At 39.9% G+C, this 14,894-nt stretch overlaps 1 protein-coding gene across 1 annotated transcript; it reads right to left on the bottom strand.

Annotated features, from left to right (window-relative positions):
* Positions 1-6,824: 6,824 nt before the first annotated feature.
* On the bottom strand, positions 6,825-10,152 carry ccka (cholecystokinin a). Its single transcript, XM_007552363.2, has 4 exons — positions 10,050-10,152; positions 8,333-8,412; positions 7,935-8,118; positions 6,825-7,546 (listed from the first exon to the last, which is right to left on the bottom strand). Exons 2-4 carry the CDS (start codon positions 8,408-8,410, stop codon positions 7,413-7,415), a joined length of 396 nt encoding a protein of 131 aa, XP_007552425.1. The 5' UTR covers positions 8,411-8,412; positions 10,050-10,152; the 3' UTR covers positions 6,825-7,412.
* Between the last annotated feature and the right edge of the window lie 4,742 nt (positions 10,153-14,894).

Below are 14,894 nucleotides of genomic sequence, written 5' to 3'. Positions count from 1 at the left end.
CCTCATGATGCCTCCATGAAGTTTGTAGAATAAAGCTGATCGGTAAGCATTAGTCATACATGCTTTTGTAAGTTTTAAAAATTTTTTCATCGCTATGGACTTTAATCTGCTGAATATTTCAACGCTGTTGCCAAATAGTGACCATCTGCTGTTAGTGTGGTGGCATCGACCACCCCAGTAGATCCGCCTCTGGATCTACTGGGGTGATCCAGATGTTTTGTACCTTGATACAAAACATCTGCATTCATTTCTGATGTCAGAGGAAGGATGAGCTTTATTCAATCTTGCATTGAATCAAAAAGAGTCTGGACATCTATGTGAAGTTAAAGCAAACCGAGGGTGTGTGCTGGGGAAGCGTTACGACTCCAAACAAAACGCCTAGGCTCTTTTTTATTTTTTGACACCAAAGATGGTGAGAGATTCAGACGTTCAATAAAATGCTCCAGAGGTACCGTGGTAGCGGTGCAGGACTGACGGTGGCCCTGGAGCCGAGCGGCTGTTTAAGTGAGCCGTACTCTCAGCTCCCTGGGAGAAGAAAGGAAGACGTATGGAAATTCATTTTGAATTTAATTTAACTTTATGCTGATTTTTTTTTTATGTGCCACCATGGAAGTAAACAGGGCCCAAATAGATGGTTTTCTTTATGTCACTCTTTCATGTTGGCCTGTCTAGTCACAGTGTGTTGAAGTACTCTATGGTTTAAAAAAAAAAAAAAAGTCCCCCTTTTTTGTGACTTATGGTGTCAATGTGTGTGTGTGTGTGTGTGTGTGTCTTACCACTGACTGTGGAGGCAGACTCAGGGAGCCACTGGACAAAGCAGCCAGGATAAAACACGCATAGATACCTACATTCATGACTGGATACAAAGAAAAGAGAACATGAACAACACCACACAGTTAAATGATCAAAATCTTTCCCTCCAATTAGAAAGAAACCTACAGACAATTTAAGTTAAAAATGTTAAACACAGTTTCATAGTTTCTAAAGAGCAACGTGGGGGGAAGAGATTAATGTTTGGTGAAAATACGGTAAACATCATCTTGTCTGTTTTATACACTCTGGTTGAGCTGCCAAAGAGTGATGGAACATTTTACTGTTCAACACACGCACATACACACACACACACACACGCTGATTGTGGCAGTGTCAGCGATGAATAAATCTCAAAGGAAATATGATAATTATCTCCACATCTTAATTTGGCTCTGCGCTTTGCTTTTTGGGTTCAGATTATATTAAAATAAACTCACTGAGGAACTAAATCATATTTGTTTTTTCCCCATCTATAATTTCCTCTTTTAAGAAAATTTCCTCCAACAAATGGTGCCAATGAAATATTTCCTCACACTCAGAATATCGCTGATAGATTATTATTCTGGATGCAATATTACATTTGGGAGGCTGATTTAGCTAATTATTCACCCTGGTGAATAATCTTCATTAGATGTGATGAACGATGCTTGGTATTAGAAAACTCTTCCAGAAGAAAAGTCCAATTAGATAAAAACAACACCAGTTGCTTGGAGGCTTTCGATCTGCAGTAATTGGAAAATCCCACTGTCTCCGTTTGCTTCTGTGTTGCTATTACAGCTCAGCGCTCTGCAGACTTCTGTTTACTGTCACTGAACATGTTTATTCAGAACCATTTTGAGACTTTCCAGCTTTAAGTTCTTTGCAAAATATTCTGAGGTGATGGAGGGTTTTGCAGCCGTTCCCTGGTTGTTCACTGATTATTTCATATAACATCCTAACACCAGGAGTTGTTCAGATGAGACGTGGAGCTCGTAGTTTTAATCTCAGTTACATCAAGAATTGATCTGTAATTTCATCACTGGCACAGAAAACAAATGTCCATTTCAATAATTTTGTAGAAAGTGGCAGAGTGGTGCTGTAAGTAGTCATTCTTTCAATGCTAATATAATTCCCGATAGCAGCTGGTCATCTTTCATTCATTATTCATCGGGCTGATAATGATGAGCTGCTGTGTGTGAGAACCTTTTCCACAACTCTGCATCGCACATTTACACTTTGCTTAGATTTTTTTTATCAGATTGTAAAAGGGCTGATTTTTTATTTTTTTTTTATTTTTTTATTTTAATCATATTTTCTTGTCTTAAGTCTTTACTGAAATGCAGAAAACAAAAAACAAACAAAATTGGATTCAAGTTGAGAGTAATTGTTTTTCTCCACTGAAATTATTTATATATTCAAAAACAAAAATCCCTTGAGATCAAAACTTGGTTCACAAGGTTGACTTGGCCAAGAAAAGCAGCAGCACACGTCAGGATAGACTAGAAAACGGAAATAAGAAAACAGATATTAGAAATATAGAAATGCCAAGTATTTGACAAAGTGTAGTAATTCACAACACTAATTTAAAAACTGTCAATTTGAGGTTTAAAACACAGGGGCTGTTGTCATTTTCACCACAAATCTACAACTTTTGAGTTCTTAAAGGTGCAGTATTATGTAAAATCAACTTCTCTGAGCTTCATATCATATTATAATGACATTACTTCATTAAAAACATACCTGGAATGTCGCTTTCATTCTCTCATGCATGTTTGAGAAATCCTTTAATTTCCTGTGGCAACCATTCAGTGTAAAATGCCTGGGTGGACTTAACTCCGCCTACAAGGCACAACCCCTCCTTGGAGTTTCTTCTTTCAAGCTTCTAAGTTCACAGAGCAGCTCCTTCAGACTAGCCAGCGGCAATTAGCAAAGACCTGGTGGAACGAGCTACTTCTCGGTTCAATGCTGGTTAAAAGCTTTGCTCAATGTTAACAGCCATGTTGTGATAACTTCCTGAAAACTTACATTTTCTTAACCGAAGTTTAAAAAATTGCTATAAAATTGCACTGTGTGCCAGGAAAGCACATAATATTTCCCCTTTAATCATTTATTAAAGACTTTAAAACCTGGGGGAAAACAAAGTAACTTTTTTGCGTCTTTTTTAGAATTTTACACCAAGTGTTTGCAATGTTAAGTAGCTCTGTTTTTACAAAATAAACAGTTAAATGACCAACTGCATGAATGCTGTGTATTTCTTACCTGCAGTTGTTGGTAAACTGGAAGAAGAGGATCAGAAGATGCAGAGTTTTGCTTCAATGCTGATACTGAGAGAATTCTAGGGAAAGGATGCCACGTGTTATACAGACTCAGAGGGAGGAGCCTGTACATATGGGAGGAGCCTGTACATGTGGGAGGAGCCTGTACTGGTGGGAGGAGCCTGTACTGGTGGGAGGAGCCTGTGGAAAGCACAGAAACTGACAGCACTTACTGAGAGCTGAGCAACATGACATGTCAGGCCAGCAAGATGTTGAACACTTTTAGTTTCATGTCCCACAGCATTAATAAATGTTTTTAAAACGCTACATCTGGAAGTCCTATGGGACATCTTGATGTTTAGGTTTGTTTCCCAGAATCAACCTACCAGTCTGGATACATTCTGTTATTCTTTTTCAATCCGCACTGCCACTTTCTGCGTACATCTCTTGGAATCAGCTCACAAACAATTCCCAGCAATTTGCGTAACTCGTGAGCACACTCAGTCGGGCGCTGGGCGTCCACTAAGTGGTCCATCTTCTATGGTGTGATCTTACAGTGCAATTAGAAGAAAAAAAGGAGTTAGCAGATGTCATTAGGGATGTATAGAAGTTCACTGCATTCACCAAAGAGACACATAGGCACCTTATCTCATAATTACAAGATGCCTGAAAAGTTGCCATTTAATGCCTGACATTCTGTGTCACCCTTGTGCCCAGGGTCTTTAACAGAGAGCCAGTGTGTTTATTAAGTGATTAATTTTCATTTTCCAACACTATGTCCATTAACCAACGATGCCCTATAATAAACCAACTGTTTGTGGAAGACTAATGGTCCTGCTTTAATTTTCACAGCCCACAAGAGAGGTGAGCGTGATCTGAATCTTGGCCAAACGTCATCTTAAACTCCTTAAGTTCCTGAAATGAGCAGGTAAGATGTGGGTATTTGTGAAAGTGGGGTTCAGCCCACATTAAAGTTTTACCTGCCAAAAGGCCGAGTAAATAAGACATATCAGAGTACAGTAGGAAGCCCCCACTACGACCTATTTCACCACTAAACCTCTCAGTTGACCTCACAGCAGGGAGGTGATCTGAAAGGCCTGGGAGACGGAGCATTGGCGACATCTGCTGGACGAGGAGAAGTGTTAGTTGGTAAATTTTGAATCCAGGCGTTGAATGGTTGTATTTTGTTGATCGATGAGGTTTCTGAGGACAGCACCATGGGTTTGAGTGAAATGCATTGGTCTTCTTGGCCTGGGTGTTCTGTCATGATGGTGTTTAGCTTTTTTGACCCACATGCACAGACGCTCTCAGGAGACGAGAGAAAATGAGAGATGAACAGAGATCTGAAACTCTGAGATGAGACAGTGTTGAACTGGTCCTTTTGTCTTTTAAATGTGCGTTCATGATGAAGGGTTTGACTGGGTCCCAATTCTCCATATCCGTCTTAAGCCCCGCCCCTTTTTGGGTCCCACTTCCGAACTTCTGCTAGGCGGACTTAAGCAAGTATGTTACCCACAATTCATTGCTGCATGAGGTATTTTGAATTAAAAGATGGAAATACGGCAATGTTCACAGAGGAAGCTATATCTGACACACACACACACACACACACACACACACATCAGTTTTCAAATATAAGGTATTGAAATAATTGTCATTTCACTCTACTTTATATTTATGAATGCTATTTGCTTCAACAAGTCACAACAAAGCACACTTGTTCACCCAAATAGCTCCTGCGGTGATTTTGGAAAGCAACAATACTTCTACTGTAAATTTAGAAACGATTTCTTGTCGCAGTTGTGCTTTTTAGAAGTAAAAATGCCTAAATATCAACTGGTCCGCCATTTTGGATGTCAAAGTTGATGGCTCAGAGGCCGACTGTCCCAATTCTCACATTTTTACAAGCTTGTAACCTGCGCACTCGAACCCTTAAGTTCATTTTGATTGAGTACACACTTCATGGAGGGGCGTACGGTGCAGTCCGAGTATTGGCACCAGCCTGACCTAACACTCAGGCATCGGAGGTCAGGCAGCCAGCTCTTCTTCCCCGCCTGCTGATGAGCCTGAGGGAATGCAGGTGTTCCTGAGGACACCTGCTGGTGTCCGCCCAGGTGCTCCATGGCGCCCTCAAGTGGTTCCTGGAAAAGCAACACCACTGAAGGAACACACACAGATGCAATAAACCACATTCCTGACAGTTTTAAAGTTCATATTGTGAACCTTTGTGGATTGTTTTAATAAAGAATGAAATTGTTGAATGATGAGGTGACATTTTCTAATTTCACATTACTGAAGAAATCCAATGCGTGGCGCTCTTATTTTACCTTTGAACAGAACCATCAGCTGCATCGACTCTTTTCCACCGTGCAGTAATGAACAGTGACGCATTTCCCAGGAAAGTTAGCCACAAGTCTAAAGATGAGTTAACAGCTCAGTTTTTGTTCACACTAATTCATAATTTAGCTCTTGTATTATAAAGTTCTGGTGAAAACCATTTAATGCTCACAGATAAATGTTTGTGTTTCTGGGCTGAAAGTGGCTACATGCTGTCTTTGATATCAGTCTTGATACAAAACGATGCATCTGCATTTCTTGCTGACGTCAGAGGATGAATGAGCTTTATTTAGACTTACACTGAATGAAAAAGAAAGTAGAAACTGAGATGGAGGAATGACTCTTCCCTTCCAAATCATAGCTACTTTTATTGGGCAACTAATTTGTGATGTCTGTCATTCTGGGGATATTATTACTCTGATATTATCCCCCAGGTTGGTGCCCCTCAATTTCTATCATCAGCAATAACAGCATCAATACTTTTTACCATAAACTGGACAATTACTAATCCTGTAGTTAAAAACTCCATTTGAATTTACTCACAATTTAGAAGATACTTTGACCTTTTTGGGGTTGTTCCTGACAGGTGGGGCTACCTGTTGGAGGACACAAAGTTATGGCTTCTTGAACTTTTGCTGGTGCAACGCTTGATCCTTTTGAGGTGGAGGGATGCTGCCCCACCCACACCCCTAATCCAGTAACACACTGGATTAAGGTCCAGTTTAAAACTGTAGAAAATCAAATGTGTAATGAGAGGCTCAGAAAATAATTTTTTACCAGACTTGGAAATCTTCTTTTCTTTAATCATAGATGGTTTCTAGTTCTACTGGTTGATCTGGTATAGTGTAGCTATATATCATATTGCTTTGCACTCTTTGCACAGTATTTAAATGACAGTGAGGGCTGCCTTGTTTGTTAGTATGATGCGGGTTTTTTAGTAGTATTTCTTTCTTTTTTTCTCATTGGTAACTTTGGTACGTTTGGATATTTGTAATGAAAACCCTTCAATAAATATATTTGACACTAATAAGATCGCAGAAAGATGCTTAATACAGAAACTTCCCAAAGAGAAACACTTTCATCATCAGCTGCAGAGACAATATGGAGAGTTGATGAAGAGTCGATATCCTGAACATTTTTGAAACAAGCTCTGGTCTTTTCACTCTTTCACTCTGTTCTCCCAGATTCAGCCTCCGGAGGGCGGACCGGAGATGTTCCCTTTCGAGCTGCCCTTCGCCATTCAGAGTGACGCCATGCTCCGGTGCAGATGGTGGGGCATGAAAAGATGTTCTCACTGGACATCTGTGTGAAGTTAAAGCAAATTGAGGCTCCAAAATAAAACACCTAAGCTCCTTTTTTTTTTTTTTTTTTTTGACACCAAAGGCGGTGAGAGATTCAGACGCTCAATAAAATGCTTCAGAAATATCCCAACACTTCAGCTGAATTGAGATATTTTAATATTACTTTGACGTAGCACTTGAAATTAACACCTTTTCACAAAAGTGTTGAGCAGAAATTAAACTGACATTAAAATAACTTCATCAGTAAAAATACTCATACTCCTGTGCACCATTTTCAGCAGTCCGATCCAATTGTGCTTTTATTCTGTGTGGAACTCATAAAAACCCTGTCCTGTCCTAAATACCAGAGCACTTAATCTGTATTTGGTAAAGGTTGAAATGAACCCGCAGAAAAAATCCCCCCCAAAAAACAGCAGAACTGATTTAAGACATGATGGAGCTTCTCTCTCTTTAATGAAATGATTTATTTTAAAGAGCAAATGAAGTAATCAGATGGAAAAATACTGCTTTCAAGCTTCTTAATGTCTCTTATCTGAATTAAAATATCTATTACTTTCCCATTTATTAAGTAAGTTTTGTCATTTTTATGCTAAACTCAATACAGGATTCTTATTTAAGTGTGTTGTAAAAGTAAAAAAAAAAAACAACTGTAACGTTATTCTGCTGGTTTAACTGGGGGTGTTGGGGGGCCGTGACAGCGGCAGGGTGGTGAGAGCCGGCTGTGGCTTCACGGGGAGTATTCATACTCTTCTGCACTGCGTCGTCCAAAGTCCATCCAGCCAAGGTAATCTCTGTCCTCTATCCTGTGGCTGGGGGCCAGGGCTCTGCTGCTGAGGGAGGATCTGATCTGGAAGCCAGAACCTGCAAGAAATCAAATCAGGTTTTTTTACATCCTTTATTTTCTACTTTGTTGTTAATGATGGTATGAAAGGAGCAATTTAACTTATGTTGACTTGTTCTGTTTCTGTCCTTTTACTTTCTGCAGCGTGGAGACAAGGAGACGAAGGAGGAAATGATAGAGGGAGGAGGTTTGGTTAAAAAGAAGTGGAAGAGACGGGGAGGAGGCAGGAAGGAGGTGGGGCACGGCAGATGGTGGGATACGGGCTCAGCGTGAAATGACGGTGGACTGCAGACGGACGGATGCAGGGAAGAAAAAGAATAACTGGACGATGAGAGAAAGATAAATGATTGAAGGGAAGGACATTAATAACCTCAGCTTCTAGTTGCCTCTGTACCCCAGAGCACTCACCTTTCCTGGGGACGAGTCTGGCCAGCAGCTGGCTCAGGCTGTTGGGAGCCTCTGCGTTCTCACGGAGCTGGCTGTAGTGGGCGAACCGGTCTGATGGTGGCGCTGGAGCCGAGCGGACCTGGCGCGTTCGGCTGGACAACGGATCATGGAGGCTGTTTGTTAAGTGAGCCGTACTCTCAGCTCTCTGGGAGAAGAAAGGAAGATGTATGGAAATTCATTTTGAATTTAATTCTACTAGGAAAAAATGTAGATGATGATGATTTTCTTTATATGTGCCACTTTTAAAGCGTGGAAGTAAACATATGGAATGTCTCTCATATTAACTGCTTTAACTTTTTTGTGACTTATGGTGTCAATGCGTGTGTGTGTGTGTGTGTGTGTGTGTGTGTGTGTCTTACCACTGACTGTGGAGGCAGACTCAGGGAGCCACTGGACAAAGCAGCCAGGATAAAACACGCATAGATACCTACATTCATGACTGGATACAAAGAAAAGAGAACATGAACAACACCACACAGTTAAATGATCAAAATCTTTCCCTCCAATTAGAAAGAAACCTACAGACAATTTAAGTTAAAAATGTTAAACACAGTTTCATAGTTTCTAAAGAGCAACGTGGGGGGAAGAGATTAATGTTTGGTGAAAATACGGTAAACATCATCTTGTCTGTTTTATACACTCTGGTTGAGCTGCCAAAGAGTGATGGAACATTTTACTGTTCAACACACGCACATACACACACACACACACACGCTGATTGTGGCAGTGTCAGCGATGAATAAATCTCAAAGGAAATATGATAATTATCTCCACATCTTAATTTGGCTCTGCGCTTTGCTTTTTGGGTTCAGATTATATTAATATAAACTCACTGAGGAACTAAATCATATTTGTTTTTTCCCCATCTATAATTTCCTCTTTTAAGAAAATTTCCTCCAACAAATGGTGCCAATGAAATATTTCCTCACACTCAGAATATCGCTGATAGATTATTATTCTGGATGCAATATTACATTTGGGAGGCTGATTTAGCTAATTTTTCACCCTGGTGAATAATCTTCATTAGATGTGATGAACGATGCTTGGTATTAGAAAACTCTTCCAGAAGAAAAGTCCAATTAGATAAAGACAACACCAGTTGCTTGGAGGCTTTCGATCTGCAGTAATTGGAAAATCCCACTGTCTCCGTTTGCTTCTGTGTTGCTATTACAGCTCAGCGCTCTGCAGACTTCTGTTTACTGTCACTGAACATGTTTATTCAGAACCATTTTGAGACTTTCCAGCTTTAAGTTCTTTGCAAAATATTCTGAGGTGATGGAGGGTTTTGCAGCCGTTCCCTGGTTATTCACTGATTATTTCATATAACATCCTAACACCAGGAGTTGTTCGGATGAGACGTGGAGCTCGTAGTTTTAATCTCAGTTACATCAAGAATTGATCTGTAATTTCATCACTGGCACAGAAAACAAATGTCCATTTCAATAATTTTATAGAAAGTGGCAGAGTGGTGCTGTAAGTAGTCATTCTTTCAATGCTAATATAATTCCTGATAGCAGCTGGTCGTCTTTCATTCATTATTCATCGGGCTGATAATGATGAGCTGCTGTGTGTGAGAACCTTTTCCACAACTCTGCATCGCACATTTTACACTTTGCTTAGTTTTTAAAGAAAAGCTCTGGTTTTTATTTTTGTTTATGTGCTCAAGTATTTATTATATCACTACTGAAATGCAGAAAGAAAAAAAAATCAAGCTATAACCAAAATTTTCTCCACATTCAGAAAGTACGATATATTTGGCCGTTAACCAACTTTCAAATTATCTTTCGTATGTAAAAGTGGTTAATTTTTTTTACCATTATTTTTTACCAATCAAGAACTGACTATTAATACTCCTCCTCACTGCCTGTAATTCAGATATTTATGAGTTCTTCATATAGTCATTAATAAAAACATTACAAATTGGGGGGTGGAGAAAAGCAAAAAACTTTCACCCTCTTTTTAAAATTCTACACCATTTAAGGGGTTTGTAACTTTAAGTGCTTATCTTTTTTTTTTTTGCAAAATGCTCAAAGTTGAATGACAAAAAAAAAAAAAAAAAAGATGTGTATTTCTTACCTCCAGTTGTTGGCAAGTCAGGAGACGAGGATCTGAAGAGGCAGAGTTTTGCTCCACTGCTTAGGCTGAGAGAATATGGGAGAGAGGGAGGGGATGCTACACTTTATACAGACTCAGAGGAAGTGGGAGGAGCCTGTACCGGGTGGGAGGAGCCTGTGTATGGCGCAGAAACCGGCAGCACTGACGCCACTGAACACGCAAACGTGCACACATACCGCGGGACACACACCAACATGAAGACAGATAGTTTCAGCTGTGGCAGCTTTGATAGTGATGGCTACGCCTGACTCACCTGGGTTACAGGGAACAACACACGGGCACAAAGAATGAGTTTATTGACACAATCAGAGGACTCAAGTGGAGACAAGCTAAAAGGCTCTATTTAGCCTCAACTACAATAGACTGTGGTTGAAGCGATTCATTGTGCAGCTCAAAGCGAAATCACTCTTGCTTTTAAGAGTGGAAGGTATTGTTCAGGGATGACAGGCTTCATGGCTCCATTAAAAGGCCAAATTTCAATCTGCAGCTTTGTTTGCATGAACCTACCAATAATCTCCATGGGAGTTCTGATCAAAGCCATTGTGGGGATTGTCAAAAAGTAATTCAGAGGAACTTTTAGTGTAACTTTCATTTTTGCAGCGGTGAAACAATGGAAACACAGAAGGTGTGTGTGATCCTGTTGGATCACTGAAACAGACAAATAGGAACTGATCAAACACACAGATCCGTGAGCTGATAGTGTCATTATCAACTCATAATGTCCCGAAGTTCTTGAGGTAATTCGTTGTTCAGACGATCACAGTTTTTGCATTTTTGGAGAATAAATTTCTTCGTTCGTGTTGGAAATATTGTTTGACTTAATCCTGACTTTCTTGAAATATTCAATTATGTCATTTGTTCACATTCATGTTTCCACAAAATCCCACAATTCTGCATTTTCCTTCTTCCAAACACAGTAATTGCGTGTGACATTAGTACAAAATGAAGACAGGTTTGTACAATCGCTTTTTACTGCGGCATACTTTGCTACCACGCCTGGTTTTGGTGAATGTGCTGCCAGCTGCCTGAAGATTGGCACCAAACTCTCGCTGCGTTCTTGTGGGCTGATCACTTCCTTTCTGTATGACCCAGAAGCTAGCTTTTGTTTATCCAAAAGCTAGCTTTAGCACTGCAGCACTGCGGGCATTAGCAGGAATTTAGAAAAGTAGCAGTTTAAGTCCTTGATTAGCTTTGGCACTCACTATTAGTTTGTCTGCTAAGAAAACAATGATAATTTCTCCAGCAACAGCAAATATTGCAAGATGCGTCTGACTGTCAAGAGCTCTCTTTTTGTCAAAACTATCTTTTTTGTGAACCAGAAATATTGCTAAATTTGTTTCTTATATTGTATTTTACCAGATTAACTGTAGAATATTTAGAACATTTAGAGGGGAATTGAGGAAACATGATTTTTAAAAAGATATTTCTGGTATTAGAGGCCTTTTTCTCAGTAGACTAGAAAGGAAATGGAAAGAGAGAGAAAGGGGGACGACATGCGGTAAAGGTTTCGGTGGGGAATCAAACCCCAGACGCATAACGGCCGTAATATATGGGAGGCTGATTTACCTCTACACTTCACACATCGCCGCAGGGGAACTTACTGAATGGTTGTTTGTTGTTGTTGTTGTTGTTGTTTTTTAAGGAACTGAAGAAACTTTAATCTCTTTCTTAGTTTGACGAAAATCCCCTGAAACTCTGTTGGAAGTTTTGTAAAAAGTAAAATAAAATAAAAAAAAAGGGCTGAATAGATGTCTTACAGTTTATTAACCTGCAACCCAGAATATCAAGAAAAAGTCGTCATCCAGCAACTTGCTTGTAAAAAGTTGAATCATCAACTTTTACACTTGTGACAAAACCCACCGTCTTGACTTTGTCAAGTTAAGTTGTTGCTTGCTGAAAATCTGATTTGTTTGTTCGGGGTGAGTCATTAAAAACTTCCCAGCTGTCTACCTGCTGTGAAGGTCACTCCAAGGTCTCAAAGCATCTTTATTTATTTCATTCTTGAGTCTTTTGTAGATTAGGGCCTGAAACTTTAAATCCCCCGGAGAGATTCTGACCCTGAGGCTAAAATGAATAAAACTTTGTTATGCAGGTCTTGGTTATGCCTGAATTTTACCTGCTCATACGTGCAGCTCTGGACTATTAAACGACACATTTAAAGTGATATATGAACTTCTGTCACACACAACAATACATGCGTGCAAAGCGAGGTGCTTCATAACTTTGTCTCTGGAGAACCAGAAGGTTTCGACGTCAGGAGGATGATCGGATGTATGTTGGTCACAAGTGAGTTCAAATTATGGAAAATAAGCCGTAGCAAAAACAATATTGATTAAACAATCAATATTCTGTACTTAACAGTGAAACCTTTACTGAGACTGGAAGCTAATTCACCGACCTCCTGACTAAATATGCTCAAATTTGTAACAAAGATTGCCTTTTCACGGATTTTTCTTATTAAGAAGCACATTTTTTAGTTACTGGTTTACCACACGGGTCCACATTTCCTTCATACACGCCGTTCTTTCAGCAACAAAGACTGCAGTCTTCATGTCTCCTCGTCTAATTTGTCGTGTCTAAATCCTCTGGTCTTTCGCTCAGACAGACATCTGACTTGAAACAAAATAATCCGCCCTCCTCCCCCAGGATTTCATTAGACAAGTAAAGCTGTCACCTCGTTAGTCGAGTCCTGTCGGTTATTTTTGGGCGAAGAAGAAAGATGGATGTTAAAGTAGAAAAAGAGCAACTTAAATGAATGAAGGCTGTCCACAGGCAAAGAATCTCAATCGGAGAAACATTTTCTCAAATTAAATTCTTATGGAAGTTGTAAACAGATTTCTGCTCTGAAATCCTGGCCAACTCTTGGAGTCTACGGTAAATTCACAGCTTTTGCTGATGATGTTTCTGTTGCGCCTCATTATTTAAAAAACTAGTTCAGTTCACCTGTCAACAAAACCTCACTTCAAAAAGATCTCAGCTTTCTCGTTCGTATCAGTCACACCGACGTGAGATCAACATTTACGTTTGAAAGTTTTTACAGAGCATTTGAGCTTCTATTGCATTTTTTTTTATTTGGGGAAACTAATGAAAATGGCTTCAGCCAATCAGAAGCACTAACACATCCTAGTGTTGATAGTTTGCATCACATCTATAAATTAGCATGAACCAGTTTCACCCTTTTTCCAATCATAATAATAATAGAGCCTTAGAGATCTTAGTGCACTGTTCTTTGAATTTATTCCCCTGAAGCCTTTGTGAGTCTTTCAATCAGTTTGTTTGCTTTTGCTGTAAAGGATGACTTAAAAAACAAGATTCCACATTTCCCCAGTCGCTGCCTCTGCAGGTGGATATGATGTTCAGCTGCCTGCTGTGCATCAGTCCTCCCTGCAGCTAAGACATCCAGGAGATTTTTATTGTTCTTTGACCATGCCAGAGCTTTAAATCTAACTTAAGCTTTACCTTAACATGCATTTGCTGTTTCTTGTTGTTTTTTGTTCATTAGTCTTTTCTGACTCTCCGCTCTTGTGTTCCCATATATGCTGATTAAACTGCCTGCTATTAGATGGATGTAGCTATTTTTCCAGATGCCAGCTTAGGTTGGTTCTTAATGCGTACTTATGCAGTGATGAAACACACGTCGGGTTCCACTGCTGGACTCAGATGGCTCCCCTGACGCTGTTGCCCGTTTCGTTTTGCCTCTCTTGTTTGTCTCCAGTTCGCGCCATCGTGTCGGGACGTTTTTCATGTTGTCTTCACCTGCTGGCTTTGCAGGGATGTTTTGTATTACAAACGTATTTATGTGTAAAATAACTTTCTTAGGAAACCTGATTCACGTTTTCCCCAACAACAAATAGATCCATGGGCCAATGCTTCTGATTTCTAAGAAACTACCACAGCTACTTGCGGCTGCTTGCTTTATCAACCTGATTTCATGTGCATTTGTTTAGTCAGCATAAAAACAAATAACAAAAAGAGCACTGAGGTATAGGTGTAGGTTTAAATTTGTATTCTTTCTGTTTGTTTGAAGCGTTTATTGCAGATACGTTGACAACTCAGTGGTATGTATTTGTGCTACGGTAGCTGCGAGGGCTAATTAATATGGTAATCCTAACACACAGTGCAAATAATTACATTGTTTACTTGTGTGTCATGAATTTATTCATGAACATATCTTCCCCCAAATGAACTTACATCAAACTAGAATAAATAAATAAACCTTGCACGCAAGACTATCCATCTGCTGGAATGAAGCACACTCTTACCAATGTGTGTGAGAAAACCCAAACAAGGTCACACACACACACACACACACACACACACACACAGATCTACCGCTTGTGATGACGCGACCGCTGTCCCAGAAAACGTCGTACATGACATGAAGACAGCTTCTTACTGAATACGTTCATGTTTATTGTCTCCGTTTCTCCTCCGAGTGATGAGTCATGGTGCTTCAGCTAATTGCAGGGCTGTTTTGTGCGGAGCAGAGGCCTCTTCAGTGGATGGGGCCCTCTGCTCTGCTCCAATCAGCCATCATGCTCCCTATTGTTGCGCTGCACTGAAGCTGGTGGCTGAGTGAACACACTGTGAGTGTGTCGGAGGGGAGGAGGGGGGGTGATAGTACAGAACAATCAGACCAATCCATATTTTTGTTTATCACTCATTCACAACTCAAATGCAGCCAAGATTAGAAAAAAAATATTAAGCGGCAGACAAACTTTTTTGGATGTGTAAATTTGGGGGGGGGAGTTATGTGATAGATCTACACAAAGTGAAGCATAGTTGTGAAATAAATCTAGGAGGAAT

Source organism: Poecilia formosa, unplaced genomic scaffold (assembly GCF_000485575.1).
Source record: "Poecilia formosa unplaced genomic scaffold, Poecilia_formosa-5.1.2 Scaffold0, whole genome shotgun sequence".
Classification (NCBI taxonomy): domain Eukaryota; kingdom Metazoa; phylum Chordata; class Actinopteri; order Cyprinodontiformes; family Poeciliidae; genus Poecilia; species Poecilia formosa.
The sequence above is the reverse complement of the archived record's forward strand: the minus strand, read 5'-3'. Positions and strand labels throughout refer to the sequence as shown.